The sequence below is a fragment of the Urocampus carinirostris genome, chromosome 8, assembly GCF_059441175.1.
Source record: "Urocampus carinirostris isolate Australia breed hairy pipefish chromosome 8, RoL_Ucar_1.0, whole genome shotgun sequence".
NCBI lineage: Eukaryota > Metazoa > Chordata > Actinopteri > Syngnathiformes > Syngnathidae > Urocampus > Urocampus carinirostris.
The window spans coordinates 12781865-12802192 of NC_142356.1; the positions used below are offsets into that span (position 1 = coordinate 12781865).

General features: G+C 40.7%; 1 protein-coding gene across 3 annotated transcripts in view; it reads left to right on the top strand.

Annotated features, from left to right (window-relative positions):
* Window positions 1-20328, top strand: part of wdr17 (WD repeat domain 17) — a 69419-nt gene that overhangs the window by 40610 nt on the left and 8481 nt on the right. For 2 of the 3 annotated variants that reach the window (XM_088341643.1, XM_088341645.1), the window contains exons 23-31: window positions 1276-1375; window positions 7128-7267; window positions 8757-8868; window positions 9198-9339; window positions 12002-12104; window positions 13978-14079; window positions 16260-16358; window positions 17082-17149; window positions 17913-18001. In XM_088341643.1, coding sequence (XP_088197769.1) covers window positions 1276-1375; window positions 7128-7267; window positions 8757-8868; window positions 9198-9339; window positions 12002-12104; window positions 13978-14079; window positions 16260-16358; window positions 17082-17149; window positions 17913-18001 — 955 coding nt within the window. Of the gene's footprint in view, window positions 1-1275; window positions 1376-7127; window positions 7268-8756; window positions 8869-9197; window positions 9340-12001; window positions 12105-13977; window positions 14080-16259; window positions 16359-17081; window positions 17150-17912; window positions 18002-20328 lie in introns of those variants that run through there. The other variant, XR_015851095.1, reaches the window with a different exon arrangement.

Consider the following 20328-nt stretch of genomic DNA (forward strand, 5'->3'; position numbering starts at 1 on the left):
CAGAAGGGAATCAGGACCCAATTGCAGAACGTTAACCACAAGTTTTTTTTGAAAGAGAGAGGAAGGGCTGCGCCCACAATCCGGTGCTCGCTGGAGGCGGGAAGCAAGTCGCTCTCGCAATCGGATTGTGATCCAAATACGGAAGTGGATCTTCCGTAGCGGGCGATGGCGGGGTCAGGGACGGAAAAACAGGTCAATAGCCGGGACAGGAGAGCAAAAACGCGGTCGGGGTCGGAAACAGGTCATAAGCCTGGACGGGAGGCAGACATGGTCGGGATCAAAAAACAGGGCGTGGGAGATCAGGAACGGACAGGTGGGAAACGGGTGCAAAAACGGGACAGGTGGGAGTCAGGATCAAAAAGGCTTGCCTTGTATCAACAGAGGTTCGCAGACGGACTGACAACAGGAGAGTGACAGGACTGGGTTTAAATAGGGACAGGGAGCCAATCAGATGCCAAATGAGCGGGCACAGGCGATTCAAAGCGGTAATCATGACACAAGCGTTCACAATGTCCAGACAACAGTCCAATAAAGGCAGAGGAGGATAAAGGGTCAGTTTGTGTGGAGATTGTGTCTTGCTCACTAGATGGCACACTCAGGGGGAAGGTGGCATGCCGAATCCTTCGCTCTATGTTAGTTTCTAAAACTTTTTAGTTTTGAAATTCCATAATCTATAACAGGGGACACCAACCTTTTTGAAGCTGAAAACTACTTTTTTTGTTAGCGATTAGCATGAACAGCTAATATTGATATGCATGTTTAATATAACATCTTATTACTATGTTGTTACTGTTATTATTAAGTTATTAGCAGGTTGTAATTATTAGTGGTTAGAATAGACGGTTCAACCTCTAAATATCATGCCAGTTGCAAATCAAATTCCCTGGAGGATCACAATCAACCATGATATATTTTCCAAACCAGTCTGGGGGCTATTCAAATGGCGTTAGGGGGCTACCTGGTGCCCGTGGGCACCACGTTGGAGACCCCTATTCTATAATGTTGTATTCCAATTATGCTTTTCTGCAGATCTCAGGACAATCAGGATTTTGCACTTACTAGACTCTAAAATTGTAAGGTTCTGGATTTTTTAAATGAGAGTTTCATTTCACTGAGATTGTATTTAAAATCATTTGAGGAATATAAAGTTTTATGAGAAAAACGTCGATTCCAAATCAACTCTAATACCTGAAAAAACAAGGATTGGTGTATTTATTTATGTATTTTTTATTTTTTATATTTAATTCTCATTTTCAATGATTCCTTTTTCCACAGTCTCCTTCATAATATATGTGAACAGCTTGCGGAGTGGTACTTCCAAGATGGCCGCTCTGTTCTGGCTGCGTGCTGCCACCTAGCAGTCGATAATGTGAAGGTACGTTAGGGCGTGAGTGTTTCCGTCAGAAAGTATTTATTAACTATGAGAGGAGTAAATTGTACTTGCTTTCACATGCAAAGTCATACCCATGCACAAACCCTACTATACTCTCTCACACACATGCTTCTATACTGTCATACACACACTATGCTTTTACACACACACTCTCAAAAACACACTATGCTTTCACACACATACTAATATACTCTCATACACGCTACTATACTCTTACAGAAGTTACTATTCTCTCACACACATACTACTATACTGTCATACACACACTTCTATACTCTCTCACACATGCTACTGTACTTTCACACACATACTACTAGACTCTCATACACACACTACTCTTTCACACATGTTACTATTCTCTCATACACTTACTACTACACTTTCACAAACATACTATTATACTATACTCTCACACATGCTACTATACTCTCCTACACACACTACTATGCTTTCACACGCATGCTACTATACTCTCATACACACACACTATGCTTTTACACACACACTCTCAAAAACACACTATGCTTTCACACACATACTAATATACTCTCATACACGCTACTATACTCTTACAGATGTTACTATTCTCTCACACACATACTACTATACTGTCATACACACACTTCTATACTCTCTCACACATGCTACTTTACTTTCACACACATACTACTAGACTCTCATACACACACTACTCTTTCACACATGTTACTATTCTCTCATACACTTACTACTACACTTTCACAAACATACTATTATACTATACTCTCACACATGCTACTATACTCTCCTACACACACTACTATGCTTTCACACGCATGCTACTATACTCTCATACACACACACTATGCTTTTACACACACACTCTCAAAAACACACTATGCTTTCACACACATACTAATATACTCTCATACACGCTACTATACTCTTACAGATGTTACTATTCTCTCACACACATACTACTATACTGTCATACACACACTTCTATACTCTCTCACACATGCTACTGTACTTTCACACACATACTACTAGACTCTCATACACACACTACTCTTTCACACATGTTACTATTCTCTCATACACTTACTACTACACTTTCACAAACATACTATTATACTATACTCTCACACATGCTACTATACTCTCCTACACACACTACTATGCTTTCACACGCATGCTACTATACTCTCATACACACACTACTATGCTTTCACACACATGTTACTATACTCTCCTACACACACTACGATGCTTTCACACGCATGCTACTATACTCTCATACACACACTACTATGCTTTTACACACATGTTACTATACCCTCATACACACACTACTTTGCTTTCACACGCATGCTACTATACTCTCATACTCACACTACTATGCTTTTACACACGTTACTATACTCTCATACACACACTACTATGCCTTCACACACATGCTACTACGTATACTCTCATACTCACACTACTATGCTTTCACACACATGCTACTATACTCTCCTACACACATTACTATGCCTTTACACACATGCTACTATACTCTCATACACACACTACTATGCTTTCACACATATGCTACTATACTCTCATACACACATTACTATGCGTTCACACACATGCTACTATACTCTCCTACACACACTACTTTGCCTTCACACACATGCTACTATACTCTCCTACTCACACTACTATGCTTTCACACACATGCTACTGCTCTCCTACACACACTACTATGCTTTCACACACATGCTACTACTCTCATATGCACACTACTATGCTTTCACACACATGCTACTATACTCTCCTACACACACTACTATGCTTTCACACGCATGCTACTATACTCTCCTACACACACTACTATGCTTTCACACGCATGCTACTATACTCTCATACACACACTACTATGCTTTCACACACATGTTACTATACTCTCATACACACACTACTTTGCTTTCACACGCATGCTACTATACTCTCATACTCACACTACTATGCTTTTACACATGTTACTATACTCTCATACACACACTACTATGCCTTCACACACATGCTACTATACTCTCATACTCACACTACTATGCTTTCACACACATGCTACTATACTCTCCTACACACATTACTATGCCTTCACACACATGCTACTATACTCTCCTACACACACTACTATGCTTTCACACATATGCTACTATACTCTCCTACACACATTACTATGCCTTCACACACATGCTACTATACTCTCCTACACACACTACTATGCCTTCACACACATGCTACTATACTCTCCTACTCACGCTACTATGCTTTCACACACATGCTACTGCTCTCCTACACACACTACTATGCTTTCACACACATGCTACTACTCTCATATGCACACTACTATGCTTTCACACACATGCTACTATACTCTCCTACACACACTACTATGCTTTCACACGCATGCTACTATACTCTCCTACACACACTACTATGCTTTCACACGCATGCTACTATACTCTCATACTCACACTACTATGCTTTTACACACATTACTATACTCTCATACACACACTACTATGCCTTCACACACATGCTACTATACTCTCATACACTACTATGCTTTCACACACATGCTACTATACTCTCCTACACACACTACTATGCTTTCACAAATATGCTACTATACTCTCCTACACACACTACTATGCTTTCACACATATGCTACTATACTTTCATACACACACTACTTTACTTTCACACACATGCTACTACTCTCATATGCACACTACTATGCTTTCACACGCATGCTACTATACTCTCATACACACACTACTATGCTTTCACACACATGCTACTACTCTCATATGCACACTACTATGCTTTCACACACATGCTACTATACTCTCCTACACACACTACTATGCGTTCACACACATGCTACTATACTCTCCTACACACACTACTATGCTTTCACACACATGCTACTATACTCTTCTAGACACACTACTATGCTTTCACACACATGCTACTATACTCTCCTACACACACTACTATGCTTTCACACATATGCTACTATACTTTCATACACACACTACTTTACTTTCACACACATGCTACTACTCTCATATGCACACTACTATGCTTTCACACACATGCTACTATACTCTCCTACACACACTACTATGCTTTCACACACATGCTACTATACTCTCATACACACACTACTTTGCTTTCACACACATGCTACTACTCTCATATGCACACTACTATGCCTTCACACACATGCTACTATACTCTCCTACACACACTACTATACTTTCACACACATGCTACTACTCTCATATGCACACTACTATGCTTTCACACATATGCTACTATACTCTCCTACACACACTACTATGCCTTCACACACATGCTACTATACTCTCCTACACACACTACTATGCTTTCACACACATGCTACTACTCTCATATGCACACTACTATGCTTTCACACACATGCTACTATACTCTCCTACACACACTACTATGCTTTCACACACATGCTACTACTCTCATATGCACACTACTATGCTTTCACACATATGCTACTATACTCTCCTACACACACTACTATGCCTTCACACACATGCTACTATACTCTCCTACACACACTACTATGCTTTCACACACATGCTACTATACTCTCCTACACACACTACTATGCTTTCACACACATGCTACTATACTCTCCTACACACACTACTATGCTTTCACACATATGCTACTATACTTTCATACACACACTACTTTACTTTCACACACATGCTACTACTCTCATATGCACACTACTATGCTTTCACACGCATGCTACTATACTCTCATACACACACTACTATGCTTTCACACACATGCTACTACTCTCATATGCACACTACTATGCTTTCACACACATGCTACTATACTCTCCTACACACACTACTATGCGTTCACACACATGCTACTATACTCTCCTACACACACTACTATGCTTTCACACACATGCTACTATACTCTTCTAGACACACTACTATGCTTTCACACACATGCTACTATACTCTCCTACACACACTACTATGCTTTCACACATATGCTACTATACTTTCATACACACACTACTTTACTTTCACACACATGCTACTACTCTCATATGCACACTACTATGCTTTCACACACATGCTACTATACTCTCCTACACACACTACTATGCTTTCACACACATGCTACTATACTCTCATACACACACTACTTTGCTTTCACACACATGCTACTACTCTCATATGCACACTACTATGCCTTCACACACATGCTACTATACTCTCCTACACACACTACTATACTTTCACACACATGCTACTACTCTCATATGCACACTACTATGCTTTCACACATATGCTACTATACTCTCCTACACACACTACTATGCCTTCACACACATGCTACTATACTCTCCTACACACACTACTATGCTTTCACACACATGCTACTACTCTCATATGCACACTACTATGCTTTCACACACATGCTACTATACTCTCCTACACACACTACTATGCTTTCACACACATGCTACTACTCTCATGTGCACACTACTATGCTTTCACACACATGCTACTATACTCTCCTACACACACTACTATGCTTTCACACACATGCTACTACTCTCATGTGCACACTACTATGCTTTCACACACATGCTACTATACTCTCCTACACACACTACTATACTTTCACACACATGCTACTACTCTCATATGCACACTACTATGCTTTCACACATATGCTACTATACTCTCCTACACACACTACTATGCCTTCACACACATGCTACTATACTCTCCTACACACACTACTATGCTTTCACACACATGCTACTACTCTCATATGCACACTACTATGCTTTCACACACATGCTACTATACTCTCCTACACACACTACTATGCTTTCACACACATGCTACTACTCTCATGTGCACACTACTATGCTTTCACACACATGCTACTATACTCTCCTACACACACTACTATGCTTTCACACACATGCTACTACTCTCATATGCACACTACTATGCCTTCACACACATGCTACTATACTCTCCTACACACACTACTATACTTTCACACACATGCTACTACTCTCATATGCACACTACTATGCTTTCACACATATGCTACTATACTCTCCTACACACACTACTATGCCTTCACACACATGCTACTATACTCTCCTACACACACTACTATGCTTTCACACACATGCTACTACTCTCATATGCACACTACTATGCTTTCACACACATGCTACTATACTCTCCTACACACACTACTATGCTTTCACACACATGCTACTACTCTCATGTGCACACTACTATGCTTTCACACACATGCTACTATACTCTCCTACACACACTACTATGCTTTCACACACATGCTACTACTCTCATGTGCACACTACTATGCTTTCACACACATGCTACTATACTCTCCTACACACACTGCTATAAACTCTCACACAAGCCATCAAAATAGCTATTACTATAGGGTTTTGTCACACCTAGTGTAATGATTACCTCACCGCTCAGTGTTTTTCTACTTTTGGTACCTTTGGTAACCATGGCGATACACACTGATCAGTCTCTCTATTTTGTACAGTTTGACGTCCGACTGATGTTGCTCCCAGTATAGTAGTATGTGTGAGAGAGTTATATTTCATTTCAGTATGTTTTTGTGATTTTAGCTAGCCATGTCGAGTCTGATCAGAGGCAATGAGCTGGAATTGGCTGCATGTGTCGGTATTGTTCTCGGAGAGATTGCCACTCAGAGTACAGCCTACTGTCTTGAGCTCCTTGCCAGGAAGTACATGACCCCCTCCACATGGTGAGTCCCCTTAATTTGTAACTTTTTCTTAAAATACAAACATATTGGACTTGACGTTGCTATGATTGCCATAAAATTTACATGAACGAGGTTGTCAGGGCCATGGTTTGTTGAAAAAGTGCCAGAGAGCCATTAGGGAGTGCCAAAGAGCAGTATTACCAGATGTAGTTCCAGAGCCGCTTGTACTCGGAAGCAGATGTTTATCGATTTTGTGGGTATTCATTGCGGCAGCCTTGACACAATACCTAGCTAAGGACCAGCGTTTCCTCTAAGCTGCGCACGTGCGCAATTGCGCACTGCTCGAACATTCTCAGCGCACTAGAAAATCGAGCCAGCGCACAAAAATGAGGGCTCAAAATTACTAATTAAGAAGCGACTCAAGTCAAAGTTACAGTGCATGAAGGTAAAAATACACGGGTTTCCCTGACGTTGTGTCATAAATGCGGTATTTTGAAGTCGAGTCAACGAAGTTGAGTAAAGTTAGTAGAGTTGGTCAAGAACCGGCTTCTGAGGCTCGGCTCACTAAAAGGAACCGGCTCTTTCGGGTCCTAAACGGCTCTTCGGGTTGTTTTTGCTTCTTTAATCTCAACATGACCAAATATTGTGTAATATTATGCACAAAATGACTTAAAGGAATGCGGGAATAGAACAAAAAATAAAAAAATACCAAAATGAAAAAGTAGTGAGAAGCTGAGAAAAAAAAGAAACAAAAGAAAGAGAAAAAAAGAAGGAAACATTTAGAAAAAAGCCAGAAAAAAAAGAAATGTAGGAAAAAAGTAAACAGAGAACAAAAAGAAAAAAGTAGCAGCTCGAAAAAAATAAACTCAATGAGATTTTTTTTAAAGGAATTTAAAAAAAGGAGAAAAAAACACGGAAAAAAGAAGAAAAAGTTTGTGTTGCATTCAAATAATTTCCAATGATATCAAGTGAATCTTGTTGACAACGTTGTACTTCCGCTAAAAATGTGATTAAGTACAGTTCTGTATCTTTCAACCGACTCAATAAGCCCCCAAAAATGTTAATATTATGCGACAAAATATATCAGGAAATAAAAAGAAATGGATATTTTGTGAAAGAATTGTAAGAACAAACGACGTTTGTAGACCGTACAACTTTTGCAATAGTACATGAGTCAATTCATTCAAAAGAGAAAAATCATTTTGCATTGCCGGAAACTTGATGTCAAGTTTTGGACATGTTTGATAACTAATTATCTTGCCACACTTGGGATTACGGTTGCTCACTGTTGTTTCAAGCGTTGCTCACAGACTTTATGTGAACGCTCAGACCCCTGGAAACTTACAGGGAACATTGCTAAGGACACTCCCAAAGGCCTTGAAGTACTACTGTGTAAATTTTCACACAAATCGGTTCATCCGTTTGGTAGCCTATAAGCCACATACGAACACACACATATGCACGCAAACCGGAATTCATATAATAGTCTCAAATAGATAATATGCAATGGTCTTTGCTGTGTTTCCCCTAGGGATCTATCAATAGATCTACTTGGAATGATCCCTGAGAATCATATTTTACTGACCAAGATCTGCGCCTTTTTCCCTGGAAGTGCTGCAGAAATCAACCAGTTACATGAAAAGGTAAACCCTGTTTTGCTCCTACTTTTGTGGAGTTCCACAATTTAAAGGAACAGTGTGTATTATTGTATGACTTTTGCAAAGAAAGCTGTCTATTATTTTACCTCGTTTTTTCGCCCAATATGTGTTATTTTAGGTTAAATATTGGTCTCTAATTCACTAGATCTTGAAAAGGTCTTAAAATCCTGCAGGAAACTCCATTTTTATCAAGAAGATCTCGCCCCATCTGTCTCACCAATTTTCATTTTTGTGGCATGTGCACTGCTGGAATGACTGATAATTGTACAACAACTGTATTTTTACTCAATTCATCCCCATTTTTTGTCGAACAGTGTTCCCTCCCTTCGTCAGAGGAATGTAAAACCATGGCTGAGGAATCCATGTCTGAAGGAGATCTGTTTTCAGCTGTTAAATATCACCTTCTGACTGCTGAACCCGAAAATGCCCTCAACATAGCAATCAATCACGTCAAAGGTAATGACAGCTTATTATATTTCTTTTATCACCATTTATGATGACAAGTACCGTAAATTCCGGACTATAGAGCGCACCTGATTATAAGGCGCACCCACCACATTTTAAGAGAAAAAACGATTTTGTACTTACACAAGCCGCACCTGTATATAAGCCGCATGCGCCCACATTGAAAAATGTAACACAAACACAAAATTAACCCAAATCCGACTTTAGAGTACACAGTCCAAAAATCACAGCCGGCAAAATAGAAATGATACCGGTACTTAAGGTTTGATGCAGACCTGCAGAGTCCGGGTCCCGTTGAAAGTAATCCAAGGAAAAAAGTATATTTCCAAAGGTAAGGGTGGGAAACTATATATATATCCACTATTGTCCGCCGCGTCCACAAACACGTCTCACCTTTACTTCACTTCCCGTCAGCCTGCGTTTGCTCCGCCACTTCTTTCTCATTCGCTCGTACAAAACATATCCGAATAAGTTTCTAAAATAAATACAAATAAATACATTACAAAAATATACAGTTGCAAATACATATTATACATGGTTACACATATTTACAAAGAAAGACGGTACACCGAGAGAGTTTTCAAAGCTTTAATAATAATAATATAACTTTCATCCGGGCAGTTAATGCTAGCAACACGCTAGCAACACGCTCGCAAAACAGTAAACGGGTCTGTTAAAAAAACATACCATACTTGTAAAAATCACGGTAAACCGTCCTCATCTTCTTCCTTAGAACTGAAGCCATCAAAGTCGTCTTCCTCAGTGTCGGAAAGAAACCTTGTCATATAGACGTCGTCCCACGCTCCCTTATTCCAAAACACGCTAGCAACACGCTCGCAACACAGTAAACGGGTCTGGTAAAGTTTACGTGCAGTAGCTCTGTTTCCTTCTTTATCGGATTGCTCGATTGCTTTTAGCTTGAAAGCTGCGTCATGTGCCTTTCTTTTTGCATTTTGCATGATGAGGGTATGTTTACGCTAATTTAATTTGTGCACAAGCCAAGAAGTTGCAGTCTTCCTCGGCGCATATATTCCACCGGCCTCAATCTTAGAAAAATTACATAAATCAGCCGCATCACTGAATAAGCTGCAGGGTTCAAAGTTTGGGAAAAAAGTAGCGGCTTATAGTCCGGAATTTACGGTACATTGCTTTCAGACTACAAGGCTCACCCAAAAATCCCAAATTGGTCAGAAATTGGAACGTGCGGCTTATAATCCAGTGCGCTTTATATGCGGACAAAATTTGAGAAATCAGTCGATGAATGTTAACGCTGACCACGATTGCATAACAATAGTGGCACCGGGGATCAAATTGGAGTGCAAGGATAAGAGCTAAACCGCAAGGCTGCTATGAACATGGATGGTTGTTAGCAACTGCATATCATTGAATGCAACTGGAAGTGAACCCGGATCGCGGCAGGGAGATCGCTGGATCCTCCCCACTAGACCACGAGGGATACATAGAATAGAATAGAATATACCTTTATTGTCATTGTTGCAAAATGGGTTGAACATATTGTGACAACAAAATTGGGCGTAGCACTCCAGGTTCACATTTAACTGTGAGGATAAAAGAAGATAAAGGAACAAAGAAGATAAGGTTATAATGTACACAATATTTACACAAGAAATGTGGGCATGTAGGATGTTACATACAGTTTTGGGATCGTATTAGTGCAATATGCGTTAAGTGCAAAAATAGTCAACATTGTGCAAAAAATAGTCAACATTGTGCAAAGTGAGCATAGGCATGAATACAATTTGACATCTGTATGAGGTAGTGTGTTTGCAAGAGTTTCAGTTTTTTGTGCGGTGTGTGTTAAGGGTGGTGATGGCTCTGGGGAAGAAACTGTCTCTGAGTCTGTTTGTTTTTGTATTGTGTGACCCATAGCGTCTGCCGGAAGGCAGCAGGTCAAAGGGGTGGAGGCCGGGGCGAGAAAAGTCCTTGATGATGTTTTCTGCTCTGCTGAGGTAGCAAGAGCAGGCAATGTCCTCCAGACTGGGTAGGGAGCAACCAACGATTCTCTGGGCTGTGTTGATGACCCTCTGAAGTGTTTTCCTGTCTGCTGCCGTGCACGCAGCATGCCACGCCGTAATGCAGTATGTTAGAATGCTCTCCACTGTGGCTTTATAAAAGGACACCAGCATCTGTTGTTTTAGATGATTTTTCCTGAGCACTCTCAGGAAATGGAGTCGCTGCTGGGCCTTCCCTACCACCGCTCTGGTGTTTGCAGACCAGGAGAGGTTTATAATGAGTGGTGCTGGGTTCCTGCCTTTCCGCCTGAAGTCCAGTATGATTTCTTTTGCTTTTGTGGTGCTCAGTATAAGGTGGTTTTTCGAACACCACGTTGTCAGTGACTCCACCTCATCCCTGTACGCCGCCTCGTCCCCTTCAGAGATGAGGCTGACCAAAGTGGTATTGTCGGCGTACTTAACAATTCTGTTTGTGAGGTGGGTCGGTCAGCAGTCGGAGGTGTAGAGGGTGAAAAGCAGGGGGGTCAGTACACAACCTTGGGGAGAGCCGGTACTCAGGGTTAGGCTGGGAGAGACGTGGTTACAGAGTTTCACGGACTGTGGGCGGTTTTTAATCCTCACTATTTGTTTGGAAAATGAAATATTTGATTACAGACTGACTTCTTTTTCATCTCCATCAGAACAGCTGACTGCATCTGAATGGACAGTGGACAGTGTTTATCCAATCCTTGACCTGTTGAGTTACATCAGAACTGATCGCCTCCTAAAGGCCAGCTCCACTGAGTAAGCCAATTCACAAATTATATATATTTGAGGTGAGTGAGTACAGTAATCCCTAGTTTTTCGCGATGGTTAGGTTCCCAAAAATGTTCTCGTTAGTCAAAAACAAGAAATGAATAACATTTGTTTTCGATATCATTGACATGTATAGGACTGTAACAAAACTATAGATCTACACATAAAAACACAGAACGTAGAATAGCAGTTAAATAAATGCTCTTTATACAATACAACAACAAAATTGGACAGCTTTGTCTTTTAGTGTAAGAAAGCGATGTAGAGAGTGGGCGGCTAGCTCCACGCTAGCATTGGGGATTCTTAGGTTGAGCCAGGTTTCCGTGATGATTAGAATACAAGAGTCACAAATGTGTCAGTTAGCAGGAGATGTAGCTCCAAGTCACCTGTTTCATGGATCTAGCATTGGTGAGATTATTACTATTACTTTATCTACCGCCGCCACCTCAGTCTCTTCCCGGACCCGATAATAAACCACGGAGCACCCTGGTGATCAGTAAGTTTTTATTCGCTCTTCTTACTTACGTCAGAGTCCCATTTTATTGATTAATTTATTTTCAGTGTGTAGAGCCGTTAAAGTAATAGCTGTCGCTGGGCGGACCTATTGACGTGTGCGTCCGCCCTGCTATTCAACCGACAGCATATCACAGACAGTCACACCCACTAAACACACAAACCCCTCTGCCAGCTGCCCCTGTGATAGCATTTACTGTGTGTTGTCTGCTGCAGAACACAATGCACAATGAAAATCTGCAAAGTACAGAACCAGCGAAAAGTATACCGCGATACAGCGAGGGATTACTGTACTGATTCTAGGTATCATGTTGGTGCTATCATCTTTGAAGGTATCATAGTCGTATTGGCTGCCTTTACTGACAACCGTGGTACCTCTATACATTCGAATTTAATTCGTTCCGGGAGTAGCTTCATAACCTGAAAACTTTGTAAGTCGAGACGCATTCTGCATGTAAATGGGCTAATCCGTTGCAAGTTCGGAAAAGTACAGAGTATATTTACAATAAATCGTAAAAAAAGCATCTAAACATGAAAAAATTTATGTTAAAACTAGATTACAGCACAATGAGCATAAAAAGGCACATAATAAAAAAAAATTAAAAAAAAGAATATAATACATTTAAAAAATTTTTTTTTTTTACCTTTTTGCCTCCTGTTCATTGAAAAACTGATCCAATGATGTCTGCTTTTTACAATCCAACAATGCACAAGGCAGATGTAGCGATAACCTGACTTGTCAACACTTTCATGGAATTTTGCCAAAATGTCTTTAATTTGGCCTATTGAATAACGGCTACGTCTTTCAGGAAACCCTCCTCCTCCTCTCCCTTGAACTCTGAACTGTGACGGCGACACGAAGCGCATGCAGGGAGCATGACTGTGCACTGGTTGCCAGGCAGATTTGAAGCGATAGCCAGTTTGTTTATGTTCGGGAAACTCTGGCAGCGGAAAATAGCAGCAAGTACTGTACTGTATTTTTAACTTCGTAGCTAGAGACAATATTTTCCCGTTCTGGTACTTCAAAACCTGAAACCTTCATATGTAGAGACATTCATAAGTAGAGATACTGCAGTATTTAACAATCCGCAACATGGAATTAAATGAGTAATAAATTGCCATTGTGTATATAAAACAATAAAACAGGAAATAAGAGGATTTAAAGATATTTCTTTGAATATATCTTAAATTTTATCTTCTGCTTGTACCAGTATGTGGTATATTCATTAAGAATTGAGTATTGAAGTCGGTATCTGTCTCAAAGAAAAGTGGTAATAAACGTACATAATATTTATTCCGAATTCCTATTTCCTGTCAGAAATTGTTCATAAAGTATGTGTGTATTCAGAGCCCGCAGTGAGCTGTTGATCCTGTGTGGATATATCGGGAGTCTGCTTGCCATAAGGAGACAGTACTCAAGTATTGTACCTGCACTCTATGAATATACCAGGTACGCTAGTTTCAATTCCTACTACTGTGTCATGTATTGGAATATATAGGAAAAAAGGAGAACTGTTGACAAAATGCCGGATTTCTGGAAAAGGGAAACCATTTTTCAGGAGTGTCCTAAGGCCAAAACCGTTCTTTGTGGACACCAAATCAAACAATCAGAATTTTTTTCTCCCAACATGTTATCTTATCCTGGTCACATTTAACAGTACAGTGGTACCTCTAAATACTAGCTTACCATATTTTCTTGACCATAGGGCGCACTGTGTTAAAAGGCGCAGTCTCTTTAACTGGTTCTATTTCTCTTTAACACTACATAGGGCGCACCGCAAGATCGGGCGCAGGTGCCCTCTGCCGAGGCCATGTTACCATAACACAGACGAGCATACAAGTGTGGAAAACTGAGTTTGGTTGTGGTTATTTAAGTATTGATCACAAAGTAAACCATGATCTGGTCAAGCGTCCCCGGTCCATAAAAAACGAGGAACCGATCGATAGCTCGTGCTCTTTCCTATTGCTTCGCATGACGGCCGCAACAACAATTAAGAGGACGGTTTCGGATTTACCACCATGTTTGCTGGCTCTTGGGAGTGAGCGTTTTTTTCTGTACAAGGGAATCTCCCCAAATTGTCTAACATTAAATCCGGAATCTTTCGTTTTATGGTACTTTTAGCGGTCGAAAACTCCCATAATCCCCGGCGCCTTCCCCTCCTTTTATCATGAATTCTCTGTGTTATTAAATTGCGTATTCTATTTCAAACAGCCTGGTTCATTGATTTCATTTTCTTGGGATTAGTCATTCATATCAGAACTCAAAAGAACTTAAAGTGATAACGTAATTTAATTTTTATCATTAGGGTAGGAAATTCTAGCATCCTTCAGAGAAAAAATAGATTTATTTTGGAACACAAGCAACACCTAGAGGCAAAGTCGTTTACTGACTGCAGTAAAGAATAATTTGTTTCAATCCGAACGATTTTTAAAATGAAAGCTCGAAAAAGCCTTACACCTGGGAAGTGAAAAAGAAAATGTTCCCAGGAGTCAAACACGCCCGCGCCACCCTTGACAGAACCTAACCTAGTATTTGAGAACCAATGCTGTATAAAGAGGTACCAGTGTATTATGTTATCATTTTGTCCTGTTGGGGGTTTCGTGCATGAAGTGCTCTCAATTACATGGTGGTTTCAATTTATCGTATACACGAAGTAGTTGGTATGGTTATTGCTTACATATTTCTTAAAATAGATAGATAGATACCTTATTCATCCCCGTAGGGAAATTCACACTTCCAGCAGTATCCTTTTGTTGTTTATTAACATATTAACAGGATGGCCTTGGGGTGCTGTGTTGTAGTTTAGCAACAGCGGAGTGGATGACGTCACACGCTAGGCCAAAAGTTCGATGTCCCTGCAGCAGATGGAAATCTTTGTGCCCAGGGTTACACCACCTCGTGTTTACGTAGATAGCGAGTCCACCTCCGCTTCCCGCAGGCTTTTGTGTCTCTGTCCCTAACAGCGCTGAAGCCGGGTAGCTCCACGTTAGCGTCTAGGATGCTAGACGTGAGCCATGTTTCCGTAAAACACAGCAAACTGCTCTTCCTGTACCCTTTGATGTTTTCCACCAGCACAGCCAGTTTGTTGGTCTTATTTGGTAGAGAGTTCACATTTACCATGATTACGGTCTGTACCGAAGACTTATAATGTCGCTTGCCGCTTAGCTAGCTCCGGCTCTGCATCACGATAGGGCCCCCTCATCACGCCGGCACGAGAATTCTTCAGGGCAAGGAGTTGATTCCTCGAATAAACGCATTTTTGTGCGTAAAAACTCATAACAAGAGGATAGAAAGTCATCCATAGTGTAGTTGTCAAACGGGACGAAAAACACCAAAGATGGAAGCAGACACTTAAAACAATAAATCACAAAAAGTGCAAAATAACACGGAGCTGCTGGAAAGGCTGCCGCTCGTGTATGCGCCTATGATGTATACCTGCGAGCCAATGCACAAAACTCTTTAAAACTCTACATTTGATCTCTGCGTTATATAATCTGTGCAAATTGCCAATCCTAGTACCAAGTAGACTGGTTTACGAAGTCGGTCACTATCCCACTTACCTCTGTTCTTGGATGAAATCTTCCAAGTGTATCCCGATTCATGTACTTATAGTACTCTCTCCGATGCAGTCAGTTGTTGAAGCGACGAGAAGTGAATGTTCCTCTGAAAATTGAGCAGCTGTCCCTGGAGCTGGATGCCTGGCGGGCCTGCACTCAGAACGGCAGCAGGTAGGTTTATTTCAACTGTATTTATATTATATTTATTTTAAGAAAAGTTAGCTTTTATGGCAAGTTTAGCCCACCTCATTTCCGACAGGGCGAATGTAAATAAAAAAAAAAAGGAAAGTTGACTCTGAGGGCCGTCGCTTCCAGGACAAGAGGAAATTGGAGTATTTTTTTTTAACCAAAATCCGAAACAACTGCGTCTAATTTTCCAAGAGACCGTATAATACATAATATCAAGAGGGCGGTATAACACGTATTTTCTACCATGCGCATTATACACGATAGATATGTACAAAAATATTGCTGACCACAATCGAAAAACCTGGGTATCCAACCCGAGTCCCGGGTGAGGGCACCGAATCTTTACCAATGGATAAAGATCAGAAGTTGGGCAAAGTGCATGCAGCCCATTAGATTTTCTCATCCTGCCCGCCAATATATTTATCAAAGTAAATTACTACAAATATAAATACAGCGCTACAGTGTTTAATGCACTGCGTGTATATGTTAATAACACACTCTTCCACTGAGAACGCCACTGCCCCCTAGTGCAGTGGAGGTGCAATTGCACTTTGTTCTGGAACAGTTGAAAAAAAAAAAAGCAGCGTCCTCCTTGATGGAGCCTCGCACTCCTCCAATGTTATTTTTTCCTTTTTTTTCTTCCCAAAATCAGAAAATCATAATATTTTATCTAATAATCTCTACCATTTTGTCTGTTTTGTCAAGCCCTCCATCCGAGAGTCAAAGAGAAGATTTTCGCCGCCTGGAGAGAAGAATCCTCCCGGGGAATTTAGGTAGGAATCGTGAGTTGTGTGCTCTGGGGTAAACTTTTAACATTAAATGAATGAAAATAAGATAATAGTATTAATGTGATCGTAAAGCTGTCGTGCGTTTAGTTTTCCCACTGCCCCGAATGCACCGTGTTGCTCCTTTCAAGCAGGGAGAAAACCCCACAGATATCTATAGAACACAAGTTCTGAAGCGGCCCGGTAACTAGCGTGCCTACGTGGCGGCCATATTGGTCGGGTCAACGTCCCAGTCAAGTCAATTTATGCACATTGAAAATAAATCTCAACTTGCTCATTTTACAAGCGATTTTCATGCTGGCCACACCTTAACACGTGTTTTTGTTAAGGGAAATTAATCAGAAAATAAATACAGCTAAACACATTCCAAAGACATGCATTTCAGGTGGATTGGCCGGTCCAAATTGTCCCTAGGTGTGAATCAGCGAGCGAGTTGTCTGTCCCCGTGTGCCCTGGCAACCAGTTCAGGGTGTCCGCTGCCCACTGCCCGATGATTGCTGGGATGGGCTCCAGCACCCCCGCGACCCTACTGAGGATAAGCGGTGCAGCTAATGAGATGAGATATGTCATCATAATTGAATATGTCGTTATATCACCTTAGGTGAAATACTCCTGTGAAGCTAAAATCGCCCCTGGCCTACAATAGCAATTCAACAGTTTGTTTCTTTAGTGACCATGACGAGATTTGTAACAGCAATTTCCTCAAATCCAACAATTGTATTCGAAATATCTTCTGTTTTTCCTCCATTAGTTTCATGCGGTGCTGATTATGTGACGGGATCCAACCTGCCCAGTCACTCTGATGTTCAATTTTCCTGTTTTACTGGTCACAGAATACAGGTGAGTGTGCTTCTCTATTGGTTGACAGAAATGCATAAACGGAGCTTTTCAAAATAATAGCAATGCAATGTGGTAAACTATTATGTCCCTGGTTTTTAGTACTTTTTTCTAATTGTTACATGCCAGAGAAGTTACCAGTAGGTGCAGTAGATTCTCAGAAAACAAACAAGACCCAGCATTCATAATAGGCGAAGGCTGTGCAATTGGCAAATAGATTAAAGGGGTGTGTTCAAAAAATAGCAGTGTTGCAACCAGTTCATCAAAATCGGGGTCAGGGTTGGGTAGGGTTACTTTAACTGGATTACTTTTAATTATTTTAGGATTACTCCAATACCAAATATGCTAATAAAAGACAAAAGAAAGTAAATATGAATAAAATGATGACTCACAACACGTGGTAAGCTTTCTCTCCTGGCTTTGATCTCTTTGAGCTCCGGCAAAACGAACATAAAGTGCGACAGAAACAAAATGAAAATAAATCCAAACAGCTTGCCAACATCATTTTTGCCATTCCGTGTATTCCGTTACTTTGCAAGCCTGCACAAAATATAGTCAATTGGAGAGGGATAAACCTATAAAGAGGTCCAAAAAAATAGTAAAATGATCTCCAGATTGGCAAAAACTCAGCCAATGATCAGCTCCAGGACGATCAAACACAGTTACCTGAAAGAGGTGTGAAAGTTACAAGAGGTCTGTGTGATGCAAATGTATTTTTAAAAACCCCATGAAAAGTTCCAAAGAACACATCAACCAGCTTAAAGAAAAATGGAGGAACATTTTGTGGACTGATAATAATAATAATAATAATAATAATTTCCTTGTATTGTCATTCTGTGTAACAATGTACACAGAACGAAATGTCGATTGCACCTGACCCGTTGTAGCGAGCCGATGCAGCCGCAGCCAACAGAGGGCGCCGCCGACCACTTTTTAAGTCTTAGGAATGACTCGGCCGGGGCGCGAACCACCGACCTCCCAGTCTCAAAGCGGGCTACTGAGCTGGTTATGATGAAAGCAAAATTTCCCTTATTGGGTCTAGGGGCAACAGACTGTGTGTGAGAAGACTGCCCAAACACTGAATTCAAACCTCAGTACACATTGAAGACAGTGTGAAGTATGGTGGTACAAGTATCACGATCCAGGCATGTTTCTCCTACTCTGGTGTTGAGCCCATTTATCGCATAGCAGGGATCATGGATCAGTTTGTGTATGTCAAGATACTTGAAGAAGTTATGTTGCCTTATGCTGAAGAGGACATGCCCTTGAAATGGGTCTTCCAACAAGACAATGTCCCCAAACACACAGTATACAAGCACAGTCTTGGTTCCAAACCCATAAAATTAAGGTTACGCAGTGGCCAGCCCAATCCCCAGATCTCAATCCAATCGAGAACCTGTGGGGTTAAAACACAAATGCTGTTTTTGAAGCAAAACCAAGACATTTAAATGAATTGACATTGAAGACAGTGAAGCATGGTGGTGCAAGTATCATGGTCTGGGCATGTTTCTCCTATTGGGCTCATATGTTGCATACCAGAGATCATGGACTTATATGTTAAGCAGTTTAAAAAAAAACTGTGGTCATGCAACTAAATATTAGGATTGCTACATTTATCTGGGGAATATAAAATAGTTTTGGGTTTGTACAATCAACAGCAGATACTGCTATTTTTTTTTTTACACACCACTTTGAACCATTTGCCCAATTGCACAGCCTTCTGAAAGTGCCAATTATGAATGCCTGGTCTTGTTTGTTTTCTAAGAAACCACTACACCAACTAGTAACTTGTCTGGCACGTAACAAAAAAAAAATATACCGTATTTTCCGCACTATAAGGCGCACCGGGTTATAGGGCGCACCCCGAAAAAATCGTTTTTGGTCCTATTTTTGACATATATAAGACGCACCGGATTATAAGGCGCTACAATGGGAACGTCGACAAAAGAGTCAGATAGTTCAGTCCAACTTATTACCCCCTTAACATTCCCAAAGCTTGCAAAGACGCAAATACGTGTCTCAGACATGTACGGAAACAGTGTCCGTACGATGTCACTCAAATGCATCGTTCTATCATTCGGAAGGTTAAAGTCTTGGGATTCAAGAAATGCCAACCATTCCTTAGTTTCCATTTTCTTTTTCGCTTGCAACTTTACTGTATATATGACAATAAACACTTGGAATTGAGTTTAATTTAAAAATAGACACTCCATTCCATCCATTATCTGCACCGCTTATCACAGAAACATCGAGTTCAGTCTGAAACAAGATACAGGGATAATATATATAGCCGGAGTAGCTCACCGAAGTCGTTGTGTTCATAATAATGT